This window comes from Ovis canadensis, chromosome 14 (genome assembly GCF_042477335.2).
Source record: "Ovis canadensis isolate MfBH-ARS-UI-01 breed Bighorn chromosome 14, ARS-UI_OviCan_v2, whole genome shotgun sequence".
Taxonomy (NCBI): domain Eukaryota; kingdom Metazoa; phylum Chordata; class Mammalia; order Artiodactyla; family Bovidae; genus Ovis; species Ovis canadensis.
In genome coordinates, this window is record NC_091258.1 from 70,004,574 (window position 1) to 70,020,242 (window position 15,669).

Below are 15,669 nucleotides of genomic sequence, written 5' to 3' on the forward strand. Positions count from 1 at the left end.
CCCACTTCTTTTGGAAAGCTGCCCCCACATGCATATAGTTCTGGTGAAACCGTCAATCCTAGTTTTCCAAAACCCTCCCACCCATTGGTATAGACACATGGCCCAGTTAAGTCAAGATCATGGTTTCCTCCCTAGAAATAATGATCGATCCATTGGGTGGGCTCAGCTCAAGCTGGACCAATCAGAGTTCTTCCCTGGGATTCATATTAAGATGTTGGAAGAAAAGAGATCTTTGTTTCTGCTGGGTTTGCTGAACTGGGGCTGTCTGAGGCTACTATGTTCCCTGAGTGTGAAGACATTTGTCTATAGAGGCTGAAATGAGATCCACGGGAGAAGAAAAGAGATGAGCCGAGATGAGAAACAGTCCACACGTATGAGAGAGAGAGACAGAGACAGCAGGGAGAGAGACAGAGAAATCGTCACAGAGAGACAGAGAGATGGTTGACTTAACTCACCAATTCAGGTGGGCTTCCCAGGTGGCGCTGGCGGTAAAGAACCCACCTGCCAATGCAGGAGATGCAAAAGACGTGGGTTCGAACCCTACGTTGGAAAGATATCCTGGAGTAGGAAATAATAGCCCACTCCAGTATTCTTGCCATGGATAATTCCATGGACGGAGGAGGCTGGTGGTGTTACAGTTCATGGGGTCACAAAGAGTCGGATGTTACTGAGCACATAGACACACACGTCAACTCAGATACTTGAGACTCTGATATCCATGTCACTTCCTCTAATACTGTGAATCATTTCCAAGGCCCTCCTAAGCACCTAAACCAGCCAATCCCCCTTTATGCATACAGCCAGTTTGAATTGTGGCTTAGCCACTTGTATGCAAAAGCTCCTTGACATAAATAGGTCCTTCCAGCTTTTGTGCTGCCTCAGTCTCATGGATGCTCATGGGGGCATATGTTAGCTATTCATATATTTCCTGGACCCTACTTTGCATATCTCACAGTTTATAAGGATAAATCTCCCCATAGTCAGAGCTATGGTTTTTCCAGTAGTCATGTACAGATGTGAGAGTTGGACCCTAAAGAAGGCTGAGCACCAAAGAATTGATGCTTTCAAGCTGTGGTGTTGGAGAAGACTCTTGACAGTCCCTTGGACTGCAAGGCGATCAAACCAGTCAATCCTAAAGGAGATCAGTCCTGAATATTCATTGGAAGGACTGGAGCTCCAGTACTTTGGCCTCCTTATGGGAAGAGCTGACTCACTGGAAAAGACCCTGATGCTGGGAAAGACTGGGGACAAGAGAAGGGGATGACAGAGGATGAGATGGTTGGATGGCATCACCAACTCACTGGACATAAATTTGAGCAAACTCCAGGAGACAGCAAAAGAAAGGGGAGCATGGCATACTGCACTCCATGGGGTCGCAAAGAGTCAGGCAAGACTGAATGACTGAACAACAACAGCATCTCCCCCCAGAGCTTAGTAAGTTTAGCTGCTCAGAAAAACCGAACAGAAACTCTTTTAATGGTCTTTTTCAGGCCAGTCCATTGGACATCTGAAAATCCTTACATCTTCTCTCTCCTCTGAAACTAACCTCCCATTTCTCGAAGTCCTCCCAGAAAAAAAAAAAAGGCAGGGGGGAGGGGAACAATTTTGGACAGTGGTGATGGGCAGAATGACCATGGGGATTCTGATCTCTCCATCTCTAGGGTGCAGACCCTCTGCCCCTCCACCCCTCCCAGGAAGGCCAAAGCACAGACAGGCAGGGAGCCAGGCTGATGCTGTGAGTTTATTGAGGGAGGTTTAGAGCTTGTCTGGGGATCAGCCCCTGCTGCCTATGGTCTTCTTAATCCAGTCCAAGGAGTGGCAGACTTTGCTGTAGACACCAGGTTTCTCAGGCCGCCCACAGGGGTCTGAGCCCCACGATGTGATGCCCTGGAGAACGCCATTGCACACCAGCGGGCCCCCAGAATCTCCCTAGAAGGGGAGAATAGAAGATTTTCACCTAAGTTGCTCAACTGTTACCAGCATATCATGGGTTTCCCTGGTGACTCAGATGGTAAAGAATCTGCCCACAATGTGGGAGACCTGGGTTCAATTCCTGGGTCTGGAAGATCCCAGAAGGGGATCACTACCCACTCCAGCATGCTTGCCTGGTGAATCCCCTGGACAGAGGAGGCTGGCGGGGCTACAGCCCACGGGATCACAAAGAGTCGGACTGACTGAGCAACTAATGGAAACACACACACCAGCATTTGTACCATCTCTCTCACGTGATTGGTTCCCCGGACGTAAGATCGCTGTATCCTGGGACCAATGGTGAGAGAGAGGGGTGGGGCTTCCACGTGTGGGGATACAGACAGGATGTCTAAAGGCAATGGAGGAAATCGTGATCAACGCGGGAAGAGAATGCTCTCTGGAGGGTCCAATCCACAGAGCAGAGAGTAGCAATTGCATCGGGGAGACTGAGCTCCTCCATACTTTGGCCTCCTGATGGGAAGAGCTGACTCACTGGGAAAGACCCTGATGCTGGGAAAGACTGACATCAGGAGAAGGGGATGATAGAGGATGAGATGGTTGGATGGCATCACCGACTCAGTACACATGAGTTTGAGCAAACTCTGGGAGATAGTGAAGGACAGGAGAGCCTGACATGCTGCAGTCCATGGGGTCGCAAAGAGTGGGACATGGCTGAGCGACTGAACAGTAACAACAACAATTCCTGGCCAATCTGGAAGAGATCGTCTAGTTACAAAACACAGGAGAAAGGAGCCGGGTTCTTGTGGATATACACACACCCAAGGGGAAAAGGTGAGTATGTGGGAAGACATTATTGTCTCTAAGGAATCAGCCGGAAAAGACTAGCTTCCACAGCAGCATCTAATGGAAATGATTCTATTCTCGGCCAATAGGAAAGGGAATGATTCTATTCCTGGCCCATAGGAAAGGGAGCACTGAAGCACTGTCTTCAGGGACCAATCCTTAGCAGAAGGGGTGGGGACAAATCCAAGTGGAGCCGTGAGGACTGAACTTGAAGCCAGTAGGCTAGAGAGTTCTGTATCAATGGCAAAGCCCAAGATGTGTCATCTTGAGGATGGGGAGCCCATTGAGGGAGCCCTGAAATCAACGGTGCCATCTTCTGGCCAGTTGGGAGGACAGCATTGCTCCCCAAGGTACCAGTCATAGGAGAAGGTAGCCATGCTAGGGAACCCAGTCAGGACCTGGAGAAAAGTAGCTCACTCTACGCTCATCTAAAGTCTGCACAAACTCCAAGTGCTAACAGTAGGAAAGAGGGCAGGGAGCTTATCCCTCAAGGACTTAGCTTCTCCCTCCCTTTAATCCCCTACCCCTCCCTGCACCTTCCCCGGCTGGCAAGCGTTCCCAAGGAAACAGCAAGGCCGATTCAATTATTCTGATTCCTGCGCTGTGCAGCCTGCAGGGAGAGTGTGCCTCTTCTGAACTCGCTTCCCACTCTGTAGAGACAGGGGTGCTGACTCTTTGGGATCACCCCACTGCCAAGCCTCACATCTCTGCAAGGCGAGTGAGGGAAGAAGGAAGTTTCAGGACTTCCCCAGTGCCCCAGTGGATAAGAATCTGCCTGCCAATGCAGGGGACTCGGGTTTGATCCCTGGCCCGGGAAGATCCCACGTGCTGCAGAGGAACTAAGCCTGGGCACCACAACTACTGAGTTCACGCGCCTAGAGTCTGCGCTCGGCAACAAGAGAGCAATGAGAGGCTCTTGCGCCTCAGTGACGAGGAACCCACGCCCCCCACACACACCCCATCCAGTTCGCTGCAACTGGAGAAAGCCCGAGCAAAGCCACAGAGACCCAGCACAGCCGAAAATAAATAAATAAAAGAGGGAGTTTCCGAAGGCACTCACCTGGCATGTGTCAGCCCCACTGCTGTCGCTGGCACAGACCATGCTATCCGTGACTTGCCCTGGGTAGGCTTTCTCACACTGATGCTGCGAAATGATTTTTACTTCTGCACAGTTGAGAGTGTCAGGAAAATTCTCTGAGGGAGCAGAGGTTGTAAGTTGCCAGAGACAGCAATCCTTTCCCTCCATCCCTGTCGGGATCTAACCTCCCATCTGTACACCCATAGCTGCACAGGGCTTTCTGAGACATCTCACAGGAGGGCACGTTCTCCTCTCATCACAGGAAACAAAGCCATGGCCCCTGCTGTTTCTTTTTCTCCACCCAGAGAAGGACCTTTGGACCCTACTGTTTGTTTCTTGCCTTTCAAATGAGGGGTCGGATGACAGGGGGACCTGGAAGCACCCCTCTGTGACACCTCTGAATCTTTCCAATCTTCCCATTCCCAGACCAGCAAGTCCTCCATCTCAGCTAGGTCCTACTTCTTCCAAATATCACCTCTTCCTAGAAGCCTTCCCTGATTATTCTAACTACAACACCACATCTCCATCACTCCCTTTCCTCTCACCTCCCCCCTACAATATTCCATTATAGCACTTGGCTCCACCTAATATTTCATTTTATATGTATTTGTTTATCATCTATTCCTCAACCTAGCATGCAACTCCACAAGGCTTTGTATGGTACAATACCTGGGGCATATCAGATGCTCACAAAATAAGTGATGAAATAGATGATGGGCAGTGGAACTAGTTTTTCTTATTAACCTTTGAAAAACAGACTTCAGAGGGAAAAATTCTACCTGGTACTTCTATGTACCAGAAGCTATATGCCCAGAATCTCATTTAATCCTCACATGAGCTCTTGGAAGAAGGGAGCCATTCATTCTTTCATCCATGCATTCCCTCAACAAATGTTTGCCGAAGACATACTGTATCCCGGTCACCACCCTGAACACTAGGAACATACAATGAAGAAAACAGATATAATCTGAGTCCTCGTGGAGCTTAGAAACCCATTGAATAATTATGCCCATTTTGTAGCTGAGCAAACTGAGGTCAAGAGATGGGAAGGGACTTGCCCAGAGAAAAGGGGCAGAACCATGGTTTGAACTGACTTGCCTGATTCATGAGCAGGTAGCTTTCCACAGCAGCCCATTGTTTTCTTAGGAGTCAGACAGGCAGGGACCTGAATCCTGATTTTTGCTTTCCTAGCAAATCGCTTCACCTCTGAGCTGAGCCCCAATCTCTTCATTGTGAAGAAGCGCTAAGGGCTCCCTGAACTCTGAAGCCCCAGAGGAAGGACCTCAGTGGAGTCCAGACTTGAGTCAAGAAACAGGAGGGAGCTGAGGATCTAGACTGAGCGTCCTGGGGGAGAAAAGGCCCGTACCCCTGGGTGTGGCGGGATCTGGGGCCAGAATCTTGGGTTCAGGATGGAGAAGAGGGAGCCTATTTTCCTGGGCCACTGAGTCCCTGTATCCCAAGTCTGTTGTGAAGGTTACATAAAACTCTGAACAACAAAATAGGGCTTCCCTGGTGGTTCAGATGGTAAAGTATTTGCCTGCCAGTGCAGGAATCCCAGGTTCAATCTCTGGGTCAGAAAGATCCCCTGGAGAAGGGAATGGCTACTCACTCCAGTATTCTTGCCTGGAGAACTCCACGGACACTGGAGCCTGGCGGGCTACAGTCCATGGGGTCACAAAGAGTCAGGCTCGACTAGCAACGAACACTTTGACTTTCTGTACAACAGAAAGTCTCATAACTCTCTAACTTAAAGGTGGAGGGACGCATTCACTCATCCACTATTCATCCATCCATCCATCCACTTTTCTGAGCCCTATTAAACAATCTGTTTCCTTTTCCCCCATCATGCCTGTCAGTATTCTGGTCCTGAAGGTTTCTAACGTGGACCGCCCATGACTGTCAACCTCACAATCATGTTCCCTTCCTCATCTGCTCTAGAGGCTAAGTGTCGCCAACGGCTTGGGGTCCACTGGGCCAACCAGCTCCTCCTTTCCTTCCCACTACCTCGGGGGCTGGTGACAGTGCCCCAGCCTGAGATGGTGCACTTCTGGCCAACTTGAGGGCAGTGATCCGCCAGCTTGATGGGCTTCACTTTGGGCCCCAGGGGTACCCGGCCACGTAGTTGAATGAGCATCAGGTCATAGCTGTGGTCGTTGTTGCTGCTGTTGTAGCAGGGGTGCGGGATGGACTGAGCCACGGCCCTCTCTTGTTCTGACTCATCCTTATTCTTCAGGCTGTGCTCTCCCACGCGGACTGTGTATTTCCTGTGATGATGGGGGTGGTTGGGCACCCAGGCAGGAATCTGGGCTCCCAGCCCCCTCCTCTCTGAGACCCAGGTCCCCTCTTCTCTCAGACTTCCATTCTCAGAGACCCGCTCCCCAGCTCGCCCTTTCTCAAGAGGAGCCCCAGCCCGCTCTTTCTCCACCACTTCTGCTGCAGGAATCCACTCACTCTTTTTGACAGTGGGCTGCTGTAAGAACCCAGTTGTCGTCTATAAGAACACCCCCGCAGATGAGCCGGACACCCTGGAACAAGGCCGTCTGCCATGGCTGAGAGTGAGGCTTGCACTCCTTCCCTTCCAGCACCTTGCTCTCCTGTGCCCTCAAGTGTCCTGGAGGCAGGAGGGAAAAGTTTGGGGCAGGAAAACACGGTGGGTTCAAACGGATACACACACACACACCCTCCTCCGGCGTCTGCCACCCGGCTTGCACATGCTGCTGCACAGATGCACACGTACACTCGTGGAAGGCCGTGAGTCACCAAACACGGAGCCACACGCCTGAGCCTGCGTGCACCCGCCCCATAGACTCTCGTGAATAACTGCGCCCTTCAGCAGGCAGCCTCGCTGGCTTTGGTGTGCTCCTGCAATACCCAGCAGAAACGAACACATTCCTACCAGCTGCCACGTGTACCAGGCCTCCACCCTCTGGACACCCCACAGGAACTCCCACATGTCATCTCACGCTTCCCATCTCCCCACAGGCCGCTGCAGGCACCCACGTAGCCACCATCACGGTGTTCCCCCAGGCTCATGTGCTCCACCGATGCCTTCTGGGCCCCCTCACCTGCCCGGGATTCCAACAGCAAGAGCAGGAGCATCCAGATCCAAACTGCAGCAGGTGAGGGACGTCCCATGGTGGGGCCTGGGAGACAAGAGGACAGGGCTGAGCGGAGGGGGAAAGAGGAGACCAAAACCCTGGTACTCTCAGGATTGGGGTGGGGAGAAGCAAGATCCTGGACCATCCTTCTGGGTCTTGCAGGAAGCAGGAGCTGAGGACCCAGAGTCTTGGTTCTGAAGAAGAGTGAGATGGGGCTCCAGATTGCTGAATCTGAGTTGCTGGGAGCCCAAGGGGTTGGATTCCCACATTCCAAGGAAGGAGGCAGTCAGGGTCTCCGACTCCTGAGTCTGAAGGAAGAGCCAATTGGGAGCTGAGACTCCTAAGTCTTGGAGAGCATGGGGCTGGGGTGCTGATTGCTCGGTCTCCAAGGAGGAAGGGAGCTGAGGTTCTGGGGTAGGGGGCGGGGGTCTGATACCCTGTGCCTGAGAACTTTGGCATCTCACCTTATAGAACTCAGGGGGCGGGGTCACCTACTGACTGGGACCCAGAGGAAGAGCTCCCAGTACTTCAGCTCTGCGTGCCTGGTACAAGATCCTGGAGCCTTTTAACTGGAACGGCCCGCCTCCCGCTCCGACTCCTCCCACCCGGAGCCGGCAGAGCACCGAGGAACTGGAACCCTGGGTACGGCTGAGGAGAGGCTGGGGGCCTAAACGGGAAATCTTGAGGGAGGAGGGGCTGGAATCTCCAACTCTTGAGGTCTGGGAGGGAAGGAGATTAGTACTGTGACTCCTGGATCTGAATCAGAAAGGAATGGGAGCCCAGACTCCTGGAGCTGAGGGAGGAGGGGCTGGAGGCTGAATTCTTACGGTTAATTTTTTTGGAAGGAGAGATTCGGAGACTGGGTTTTTGTGGGAGGAGGGTGCACCCGAATGGGAGTCAAGCCCGTTTTCTGGGTCCCAACTTCTGAGGGCGGAGCGCCCCGCCCGCTGGCTGCCCCCTGCGAGGTCCAGATTCCGGGAAGGCAGGTTTGGGAGGCGCTGTGACCTGGTTTCCCCTTCCCCTGGGGGCGACGGGACCGGCCCAAGCAGAGCCCAGGAGCCTTGCTGCAATAGGGCTGATGGAGCTAGACTTAGGCAGGACCTACTCCGGGCAGCCATGAAATTAAAAGACGCTTACTCCTTGGAAGGAAAGTTATGGCCAACCTAGACAGCATACTAGAAAGCAGAGACATTACTTTGCCAACAAAGGTCCGTCTAGTCAAGGCTATGGTTTTTCCAGTAGTCATGTATGTGAGAGTTGGACTGTGAAGAAAGCTGAGCACCCAAGAATTGATGCTTTTGAACTGTGGTGTTGGAGAAGACTCTTGAGAGTCCTTTGGACTGCAAGGAGATCCAACCAGTCCATCCTAAAGGAGACCAGTCCTGGGTGTTCATTGGAAGGACTGATGCTGACGCTGAAACTCCAATACTTTGGCCACCTCATGCGAAGAGTTGACTCATTGGAAAAGACCCTGCTGCTGGGAAGGATTGGGGGCAGGAGGAGAAGCGGACGACAGAGGATGAGATGGCAGGGTGGCATCACTGACTCGATGGACATGAGTTTGAGTGAACTCTGGGAGTTGGTGATGGACAGGGAGGCCTGGTGTGCTGCGATTCATGGGGTCGCAAAGAGTCGGACACAACTGAGCAACTGAACTGAACTGAACTCAGGACTTATGGGGAATCGCAACGCAGCGGCCGTGTTCCCTCTCTGCCGTCCATCGCCCACCCGATGCCCATCTTTTATCCTACAAAACCGGCAGAAGGAAGGCCGGACTCCGCACGTTTAATGCAAAATTGTCCCTTAGATCGGCGGGGACTGAGAGCCTCTCCCAGCTTCTCTCCTCTCGGCCGGTCCCCGCCAGGATGAACACCCTGGACACGCCCAGGAAGGGGCCATGGTGCAGGGTGGTGGGAGTAGGCAGAGACTGACCCACTGCTTGAGTTCCACGTGGGGGAAGGGACCCTCCAGTAAGGCGGGGTCGCTAACGAAGGAGGTGGGGCCGTAAGGGGAAATCTCATTGGACAAAGCTCTGGAGGGAGACGCTATTTATTAATTAACTTATTTATTTGGGGCTGTGCTGGAGTCTCCTTGCTGCCTGGGCTTTTCTCCTGTTGTGGAGCCTGGGCTCTCGGTGCCGCAGCTTCTGTAGCTGCGGTGGGCGCGGTGGGCTCAGCAGTTGTAGGCCCTGGACTCCAGAGCGCAGGCGCAGTAGTTGTGGTTCCGGAACTTTGGTTAATCCCGGGCACGTGGGATTCTTCTTCCCAGGGTAGGGATCGAACCCGCGTCTCCCGCATTGGCCGGCAGATTCTCTACTACTGAGCCACCAGGAAAGCACCTGAAGCTGTTTAGTAGATGTCTTTCCCGAGGTAGACCGCAGGGAACCCTATTTTTGGGGGGCGGTGCCAGTTCCTGGTAACTCAGAGATGCGGCCAAGAAGGGCGGAAGTGTCTTCCCGCTCCTTTCAACTGGGGGGCAGCTATACAGTTCACGCGGAAACCCAGGTCTGAATATCCAGAAACTGGGAACTTGAATATCCAGAAGTCGTCTCCAGGCCAGCAGAGGCCAGGGGCTTAGACCGTTGAGACTGGAGTCTTGCAAATCCACCTGCCCTGCCCCACCCTCCTCTTCCGGTCATCCAAGGCGCGAGGGCTCAGTTGTCCTCCATGGTTTCTTGAATCCAGTCCAGGTAGTGGCACACACTTGTATAGACGGCAGGGCGCCGGGGCCTGGAGCAGGGTTCCGAGCCCCCAGACACTACACCGGCCAGGGTCCCATTGCAAACCAGGGGGCCCCCAGAGTCACCCTGCACGCGGAACAAGAGCAGAGAAACTGTTAGGCCGATCTACTCAGGACCTGACACAAGGCATTTGCTCCCTCCGAGGAAGCTTCCAGTTCCCTTCTCCTCCAGTACCCAGGCATCCTGGTCTCCAGTCCCTCCTCCCTCAGTCTTGTCCAACCGCTTTGTGACCCCCATGGGCTGTAGCCCGCCAGGCTCCTCTGTACATGGAATTTTCCCAGCAAGAATACTGGAGCGGGTTGCCATTTCCTCCTGCAGGGGATCTTCCCCACCCAGGGATGGAACCCACGTCTCCTGTGTCTCCTGCATTGACAGGCAGATTCTTTACGCTGAACCACCCAGGAAGGCCATAGACGCAGGAGTAAAATCTCATGGCCCCCACCTCCCCCAAGGACCTAGCATCGTGGATCCTAACCCCTCTTCTCCCAGGACATAGAGTCCAACCCCCAGTGCCTTCCTCTTTTAGGCCCAGGAATCCTGGCAGGACTGGCCACCCCCCACTGCCCTTCTCAGGACCCAGGTATCCCAGATCCTTCCATGCTTGGTTCTAGGAATTCTGGGGCTCCAACTGCCTTCTCCACCAGGACCCTAGAGCTGCTGCAGGATGCCCACCGCTGTCCTTCCCAGAGCAGTCTCACCTGGCAGGAGCCCCGGCCCCCCTCCCACAGGCCTGCACAGAGCATGCTGTCGGAGATGTGGCCTGGATACGCCCGGCGGCAGAGTCGGGGCTCCAGGATGCTGATGTTGGCACACCGCAGCGTCAGTGGGTACTCCACTGTGGGGAAAGCAAGTCCGTGAAAGGTCAGCAGCTGTTTCCATCTTAACTCAGCACCGCCCCCCTCCCCCGATTTCCCAAGGCAGACCCACCGTGCCACAGCCCGAGACTCTCCAAGACAGGAACAAGTGAGAAAGCAACAGAATCACAGCGTGGAGGAGAAACAGATGGAGACCAAGTGGAGAGGGCCGAAGAGAGAGAAAGAAAGAAAGAAAGACGCAGAGAGCCAAGAGATAAGAGATATGTATAAAACTCACACAGAGAAAAAGAGGGACCTTGATGGGAAGATAGACCACTGAAGGGGAAAGAGGATTCTCAGAGGAGGCAATGAAGAAATAGGGAGAAACGGACTCAGAGGTGGGAATTCCCTGGTGGTCCAGTTGGCTGAGACTTCACATTCCCAGTTCAGGGGGCCCAGGGTCTATCCCTGCAGGGAACTAGATCCCGCATGCTGCAACTACTGAAGACCACATGCTCTGGAGCCCAGGCTTTGCCTGGATCAGCCACCACAATCAGAAGCCTGAACACCATAGCTGCAGGGTAACTAACTCCCCTCTCTCTGAAACCAGAGAACGCCCACATGCAGCGACAGAAACAAATAGAATAAAAAAATTTCTTTAATAAAGAAAGAAAGAGACCAAGAGACATCCAGCGAGAAAGTAGTGAGATCAAGGGGAGGAGACATTTACAATGAGATGGCTGTCGCTGGAGACTGAGACAAAGACGCGGAGAGACCAGAGATGGGGAAGTGGGGTAGGGGCTGTCTACGGAAACAGCGGTTCTTGGGGGAGAAACGTGTTGTCTGAAGGGCACAGCCTCCACTGAATTCTGCTGAATTCTGCCCAACAGCGGTCGTTATTTTAGAAATACGGACCCAGCATTGTCAGTTTTGAATTTTTCAAGCAAATCAAGAAACTTGGCTTTTATATCACATTGCTCAGGTTTTAACTGTTAGCAGCCACAAACCGACGTTTTTGTTTTTGTTTATTTTCACGGCCCTTTGAAAGCCAGTACTGCCGTGGGAAGCCAAATTTGACTAATGGATGTGCTGATTTCTGACTCTGAGTGACATAGACCTTATTTCAGTTCTGAGATGCACGTATTTTCACAAGTAAACATCTCTGAAATCAGGATGTGCCTTCCAGTAAATGATGTCATACAGGGATGGATGGGGACTTCCCTGGTGGTCCACTGGTTATGAACCCATCTGCCAGTGCAGGGAACACGGGTTTGATCCTTGCTCTGGGAAGATTCCACTTGTCGTGGGGCAGCCAAGCCCACGCACTACAACTTCTGAGCTGGCTCTCTAGAGCCTGCGAGCCGCAGTCACTGAACCCACGTGCCCGAGAGCCTGCGCTTCGCAACAAGAGAAGCCTGCACAGCACAGTTAGAGAGGAGCCCCAGCTCGCCACAACTAGAGAAAGCCCTGGCACAGCAAGAAAAACCAAGTGCTGCCAAAAATAAATAAGAAGGAATAAAATTTTTTTAAAAAGAAGATAAGTGAAAAAAATTGCAAGCAGGCCCTTTCAGCTATAGGTACTTCTGTGTATTTTGTAGGAAAAGGATGGCTGAAACCTGTTTTTCTTTTTCTCATTCCTGGTGGGTTGTAAGATAATGGTGCATCTTATCATTCATAGCATTTAGATCTGATGAAATATATGGATGCATAGATAGATGATAGAACATAGAGGTGAAAAAGCAGAGACAGGCAGAGAGGGGCTTCAGACCCCTGGCATGAGACATCAGGGTGTCTTCAGTGGGCAAGGCTGTACCCTTAGGACTAGACACGGCCCCCCAGCCTGAGATGAGGCACTGGGTGCCTGGGGAGACGCAGGTCTGGCTGAGGTTGAGGGGCTGCACGGCAGGGCCTAGATGTGCCTTCCGGGGCAGACGAACCAACATGATGTCATTGTTGTGGTCCTGGGCAGTGAGGTCCTGGTTGAACCCAGGGTGAGGGAAGAAGTCTGTGGCCCGGAACAGCTGCTCCGGACCCTCCCATTTCCAGAGGTGGTGCTCCCCGAGGCGGACCCACAGATACCTGTTGGACAGGTGTCAGAGGTCAAGGTGGGAGAAGGCGAGGTGTCTTCTCGGCCCTGATCCTCTTTATTCTGACCACCAGGATGCTGTGTGACTCCGCAAGCCACACACCCTCTCTGGGTCCCTGTCACCTGTCCGTGACCCACAGGGCTGTGTGACTTTAAGCAAGGCACACACCCTCTCTGGGCCCCTGCTTCCCACTCCAACCCTTTGCCTCTACCTTCGTAGCTTTCTGCCAAAGCTCACACCTCTTCCTAGCCCCATGTCAAGTAAACCACCTTCCTCTCTGCCCCACCTGGAGCCTCAGTGGTGACCTGGGTCCCCTGGAACCATGGAGGCAGGTGAGGCCTCCGCCCACCACACAACCACAGCCCCACAACCTGCACCCACAGGACTGGTGGCTTCTGTGGGGAGTGGCGCTGTGTGTGTATGTGGAAAGGGTGGGATATGGAAAATCCCCAAGCTAGGCTCATTTGCGGCCTCAGACTTTTCCTGTCGGCTACATCCCTGATCTCTCAATGCACTTCTTCCTGAAATCTGGTCTCAGACCCTCTCCCTGCAATGGCAGAACCCACTTGCTCTGCTCTGGGTTCCTGCCCTGGACAGCCAGGGACCCTCAGGGTGTCTACATGTCCATCGCCCAATGCCTGACCTCTGACATTAGGGACCAGGCTAATGACTGAGAACTCAGGCTTTGAGGAACGTAAGGTGTTAGTTCTGCCTTCTCCCTCTCTGTCACACTGTGGCCTTGGTTTCTGTGTCTGGGAAGTCAGTCCCAACCCCACCCTGCAGCCCCGACTTGTCCCTGCTCCTGAATCTCCTGCTCCTCCATGTTGCTGCTTCTCCCCTCTGTCTCTGGTACTGAAATGTGGCCCTTGTTTTCCTAGCCTGATGTACAGGCCTGAGCTAAAGAGGCTCCAGCATGGAGTGATGTATGATGGGAAATTCTCACAGAGCAGCCTCGGTGGCACCTAGGCTTCATTCTAGAGGGAAAATATCCAACAGGAGTCACGGCTCCTTTCCCCAGATAATATAAAAAGGATTTCTGCATCAGGTAGATTCCAGAATTCTATCAGAATGCCCAGAATCTAAGATTCTAAAACTCTAAGGTTCTAATACCCTGGAAACCCACAGTTTTAGAATTCTATGAGGCTCAAGCCCTAGTATCTTAAGAATTTGTGATTCTAATGCTTTTGATTTCCCTGAATCAAAAAGTCTAAGATTTTTAAATTATCTGAATTAAATCTAGGACATAAAAACCTAGGGTTCTAATATTCTGGGACAGTAAAACTAGAATTTCATCATTCTAGAAATCTAGAAATCTTTGATTTTTACAAGTGTAAGAATTTAGGTTTCAAATAGTTTGAAACTCTAGAATTCTCTTGGTTAACACGTTGGGGAGTTTAGAAATCTTGAATGATAGCATGCAGGAATAGTAAATCCACCAGATTCTAGACATGTATAAACATAAGTTTCTAGAATTCTCTTGGTTCAAGATTCTAGAATTTACAAGCCACAGTATTCTAGGACACTGTAATTCAGACTATAAGCTTCCCTACTCCATGAACCTAGCTAGCTAGAACACTTTGAATCTAAGATCCTAGGGTTGTGCTATCTGACACAGTGATTGAGTGCTTAAATGCGACTAGTCCAAACGGAGATGCAACATACTTGTAAAATGCAAGCCTGGTTTCAAAGACTTAGTATTAAAAAAAAAAAAGACTAAACTATGTCATTCATAAGTATTTAAAATTGATTACATGTTGAAATAACATTTTGAGTATGGCAAGTTAAATCTATTATTAAAATTAGTTTTACTCTTTTTTTTTTTTTTTTTGCCTTTTTGGTGTGTCTGCTAGAAAACTTAAACTTTCCTACATGGTTAGGGTTCTATTTCCATTGGATAGTGCTGCTCCAGACTACTCAGGTTCTACCTGTCCCTGAATCTACGTTTCTCCAATTCAGCAACATCACTAATGTAATTACTTACGTACATGAGTGTAAAATCTGGATGCAAGATTTTAGGAATGTACAGCTCTGGATTTCTCCAGGTCAGAGTCTAGGCGTCTAGGAGTCTGAGTGAGTGAAGATGATCAGTAATGTCCAACTCTGCAACCCCATGGACTGTAGCCCACCAGGCTCCTCTGTCTATGGAATTCTCCAGGCAAGAATACTGGAGTGGGTTGCCTTCCCTTCTCCAGGGGATCTTCCCGACCCAGGGATCGAACCAGGTCTCCTGCTTTGCAGGCAGATTCTTTACCGTGTGAGCCTCCAGGGAAGCTCACCTAAAAGTCAAAGTTTCAAAATGTACAGCCTGAGGACCAGGTTCTTTGGGATGCTAGGATTCAGAGTCAGCTCTCTGTCATTCGAGGAGTTGAACTTCGGGGAACAGAAGTGGAGGCTTGGCCCTTCCTGCCCATGGCTCCCTCCCTCCTCTACAGAGGTCGCCAGCCCTCTCTCTCTTTCCTGACCTCCAGCCCCCTCTGGGTCACTCACCGTTTGCGGCAGTGGGCAGCTGTGAGCAGCCAGCGGTCACTGATGAGGGTCGCCCCGCAGAAGAGATGGGTGAGGTGGAACAGCCCAGCCTGCCAGGGCTGCGAGTTGGGGCGACATTCCTTGGCCCCGATGGCTCGGGTGTCTGCCCAGCCCTGCCCTGGGGTGGGGATGGGAGGCAGAAGGGTTATCGGAGAGCCAGGTGGGAGGGCTAGGGGAGAGACGCTGGACAGAGGGCCTGATGGAAGGGTCCTGGGGGGGCCACGGAGGGGAGCATGACGGAGGGAACCTCACCTCCCAGGAGCGAAAGCAGAGCACAGAGGAATGCCAGCCTCATGGCCTCTGCGGTGCCTGGATCTTCGAGCCTGTGCTCAGTGGCCCTGCTTCTTTATGGTAAGCCATGCTGTCTTCCTCCTTGGGGCCGCCCCATGATTAATCTGGGTTGGGACATGTCCCGGGAAGGAGGGGGAAGCCCAGGGGCCTTGACTGGGGGCCGTGGGGAGGCAGACAGCACCGGTAGACCCTTCGTCAGGATGAGCCAGGGGCTGGCAGCATCAGGGGTCTGGCGCAATGGGGGAGGGGCCCTGGGTGAGACTGTCCTTCTCAAGTGGGC

At 52.3% G+C, this 15,669-nt stretch overlaps 2 protein-coding genes across 2 annotated transcripts; both read right to left on the minus strand.

Moving 5' to 3' along the window:
• Positions 1–1,720: 1,720 nt before the first annotated feature.
• Positions 1,721–7,491, minus strand: LOC138419134 (kallikrein-8-like). The gene is made up of 6 exons (XM_069551392.1): positions 7,416–7,491; positions 6,919–6,996; positions 6,305–6,464; positions 5,858–6,117; positions 3,836–3,969; positions 1,721–1,929 (listed from the first exon to the last, which is right to left on the minus strand). The coding sequence occupies exons 2-6, from the start codon at positions 6,986–6,988 to the stop codon at positions 1,774–1,776; spliced, it is 780 nt and encodes a 259-aa protein (XP_069407493.1). The 5' UTR covers positions 6,989–6,996; positions 7,416–7,491; the 3' UTR covers positions 1,721–1,773.
• A 1,493-nt stretch (positions 7,492–8,984) lies between these two features.
• KLK9 (kallikrein related peptidase 9) lies at positions 8,985–15,393 on the minus strand. The gene is made up of 5 exons (XM_069551407.1): positions 15,351–15,393; positions 15,060–15,216; positions 12,299–12,564; positions 10,390–10,526; positions 8,985–9,757 (listed from the first exon to the last, which is right to left on the minus strand). The coding sequence occupies exons 1-5, from the start codon at positions 15,391–15,393 to the stop codon at positions 9,605–9,607; spliced, it is 756 nt and encodes a 251-aa protein (XP_069407508.1). The 3' UTR covers positions 8,985–9,604.
• Between the last annotated feature and the right edge of the window lie 276 nt (positions 15,394–15,669).

Coding starts and splice junctions, on each gene's coding strand:
- KLK9 (XM_069551407.1), bottom strand. CDS start 15,393: ATGAGGCTGGCATTCCTCTGTGCTCTGCTTTCGCTCCTGGGAG. Junction 12,565..15,059: donor GCTGCCCACTGCCGCAAACG/GTGAGTGACCCA, acceptor CCTGTCCAACAG/GTATCTGTGGGTCCGCCTCG. Junction 9,758..10,389: donor GGGGCCGGGGCTCCTGCCAG/GTGAGACTGCTC, acceptor TTCCGCGTGCAG/GGTGACTCTGGGGGCCCCCT.
- LOC138419134 (XM_069551392.1), bottom strand. CDS start 6,988: ATGGGACGTCCCTCACCTGCTGCAGTTTGGATCTGGATGCTCCTGCTC. Junction 6,465..6,918: donor GCTGTTGGAATCCCGGGCAG/GTGAGGGGGCCC, acceptor TCCTGCCTCCAG/GACACTTGAGGGCACAGGAG. Junction 1,930..3,835: donor GTGGGGCTGACACATGCCAG/GTGAGTGCCTTC, acceptor CTCCCCTTCTAG/GGAGATTCTGGGGGCCCGCT.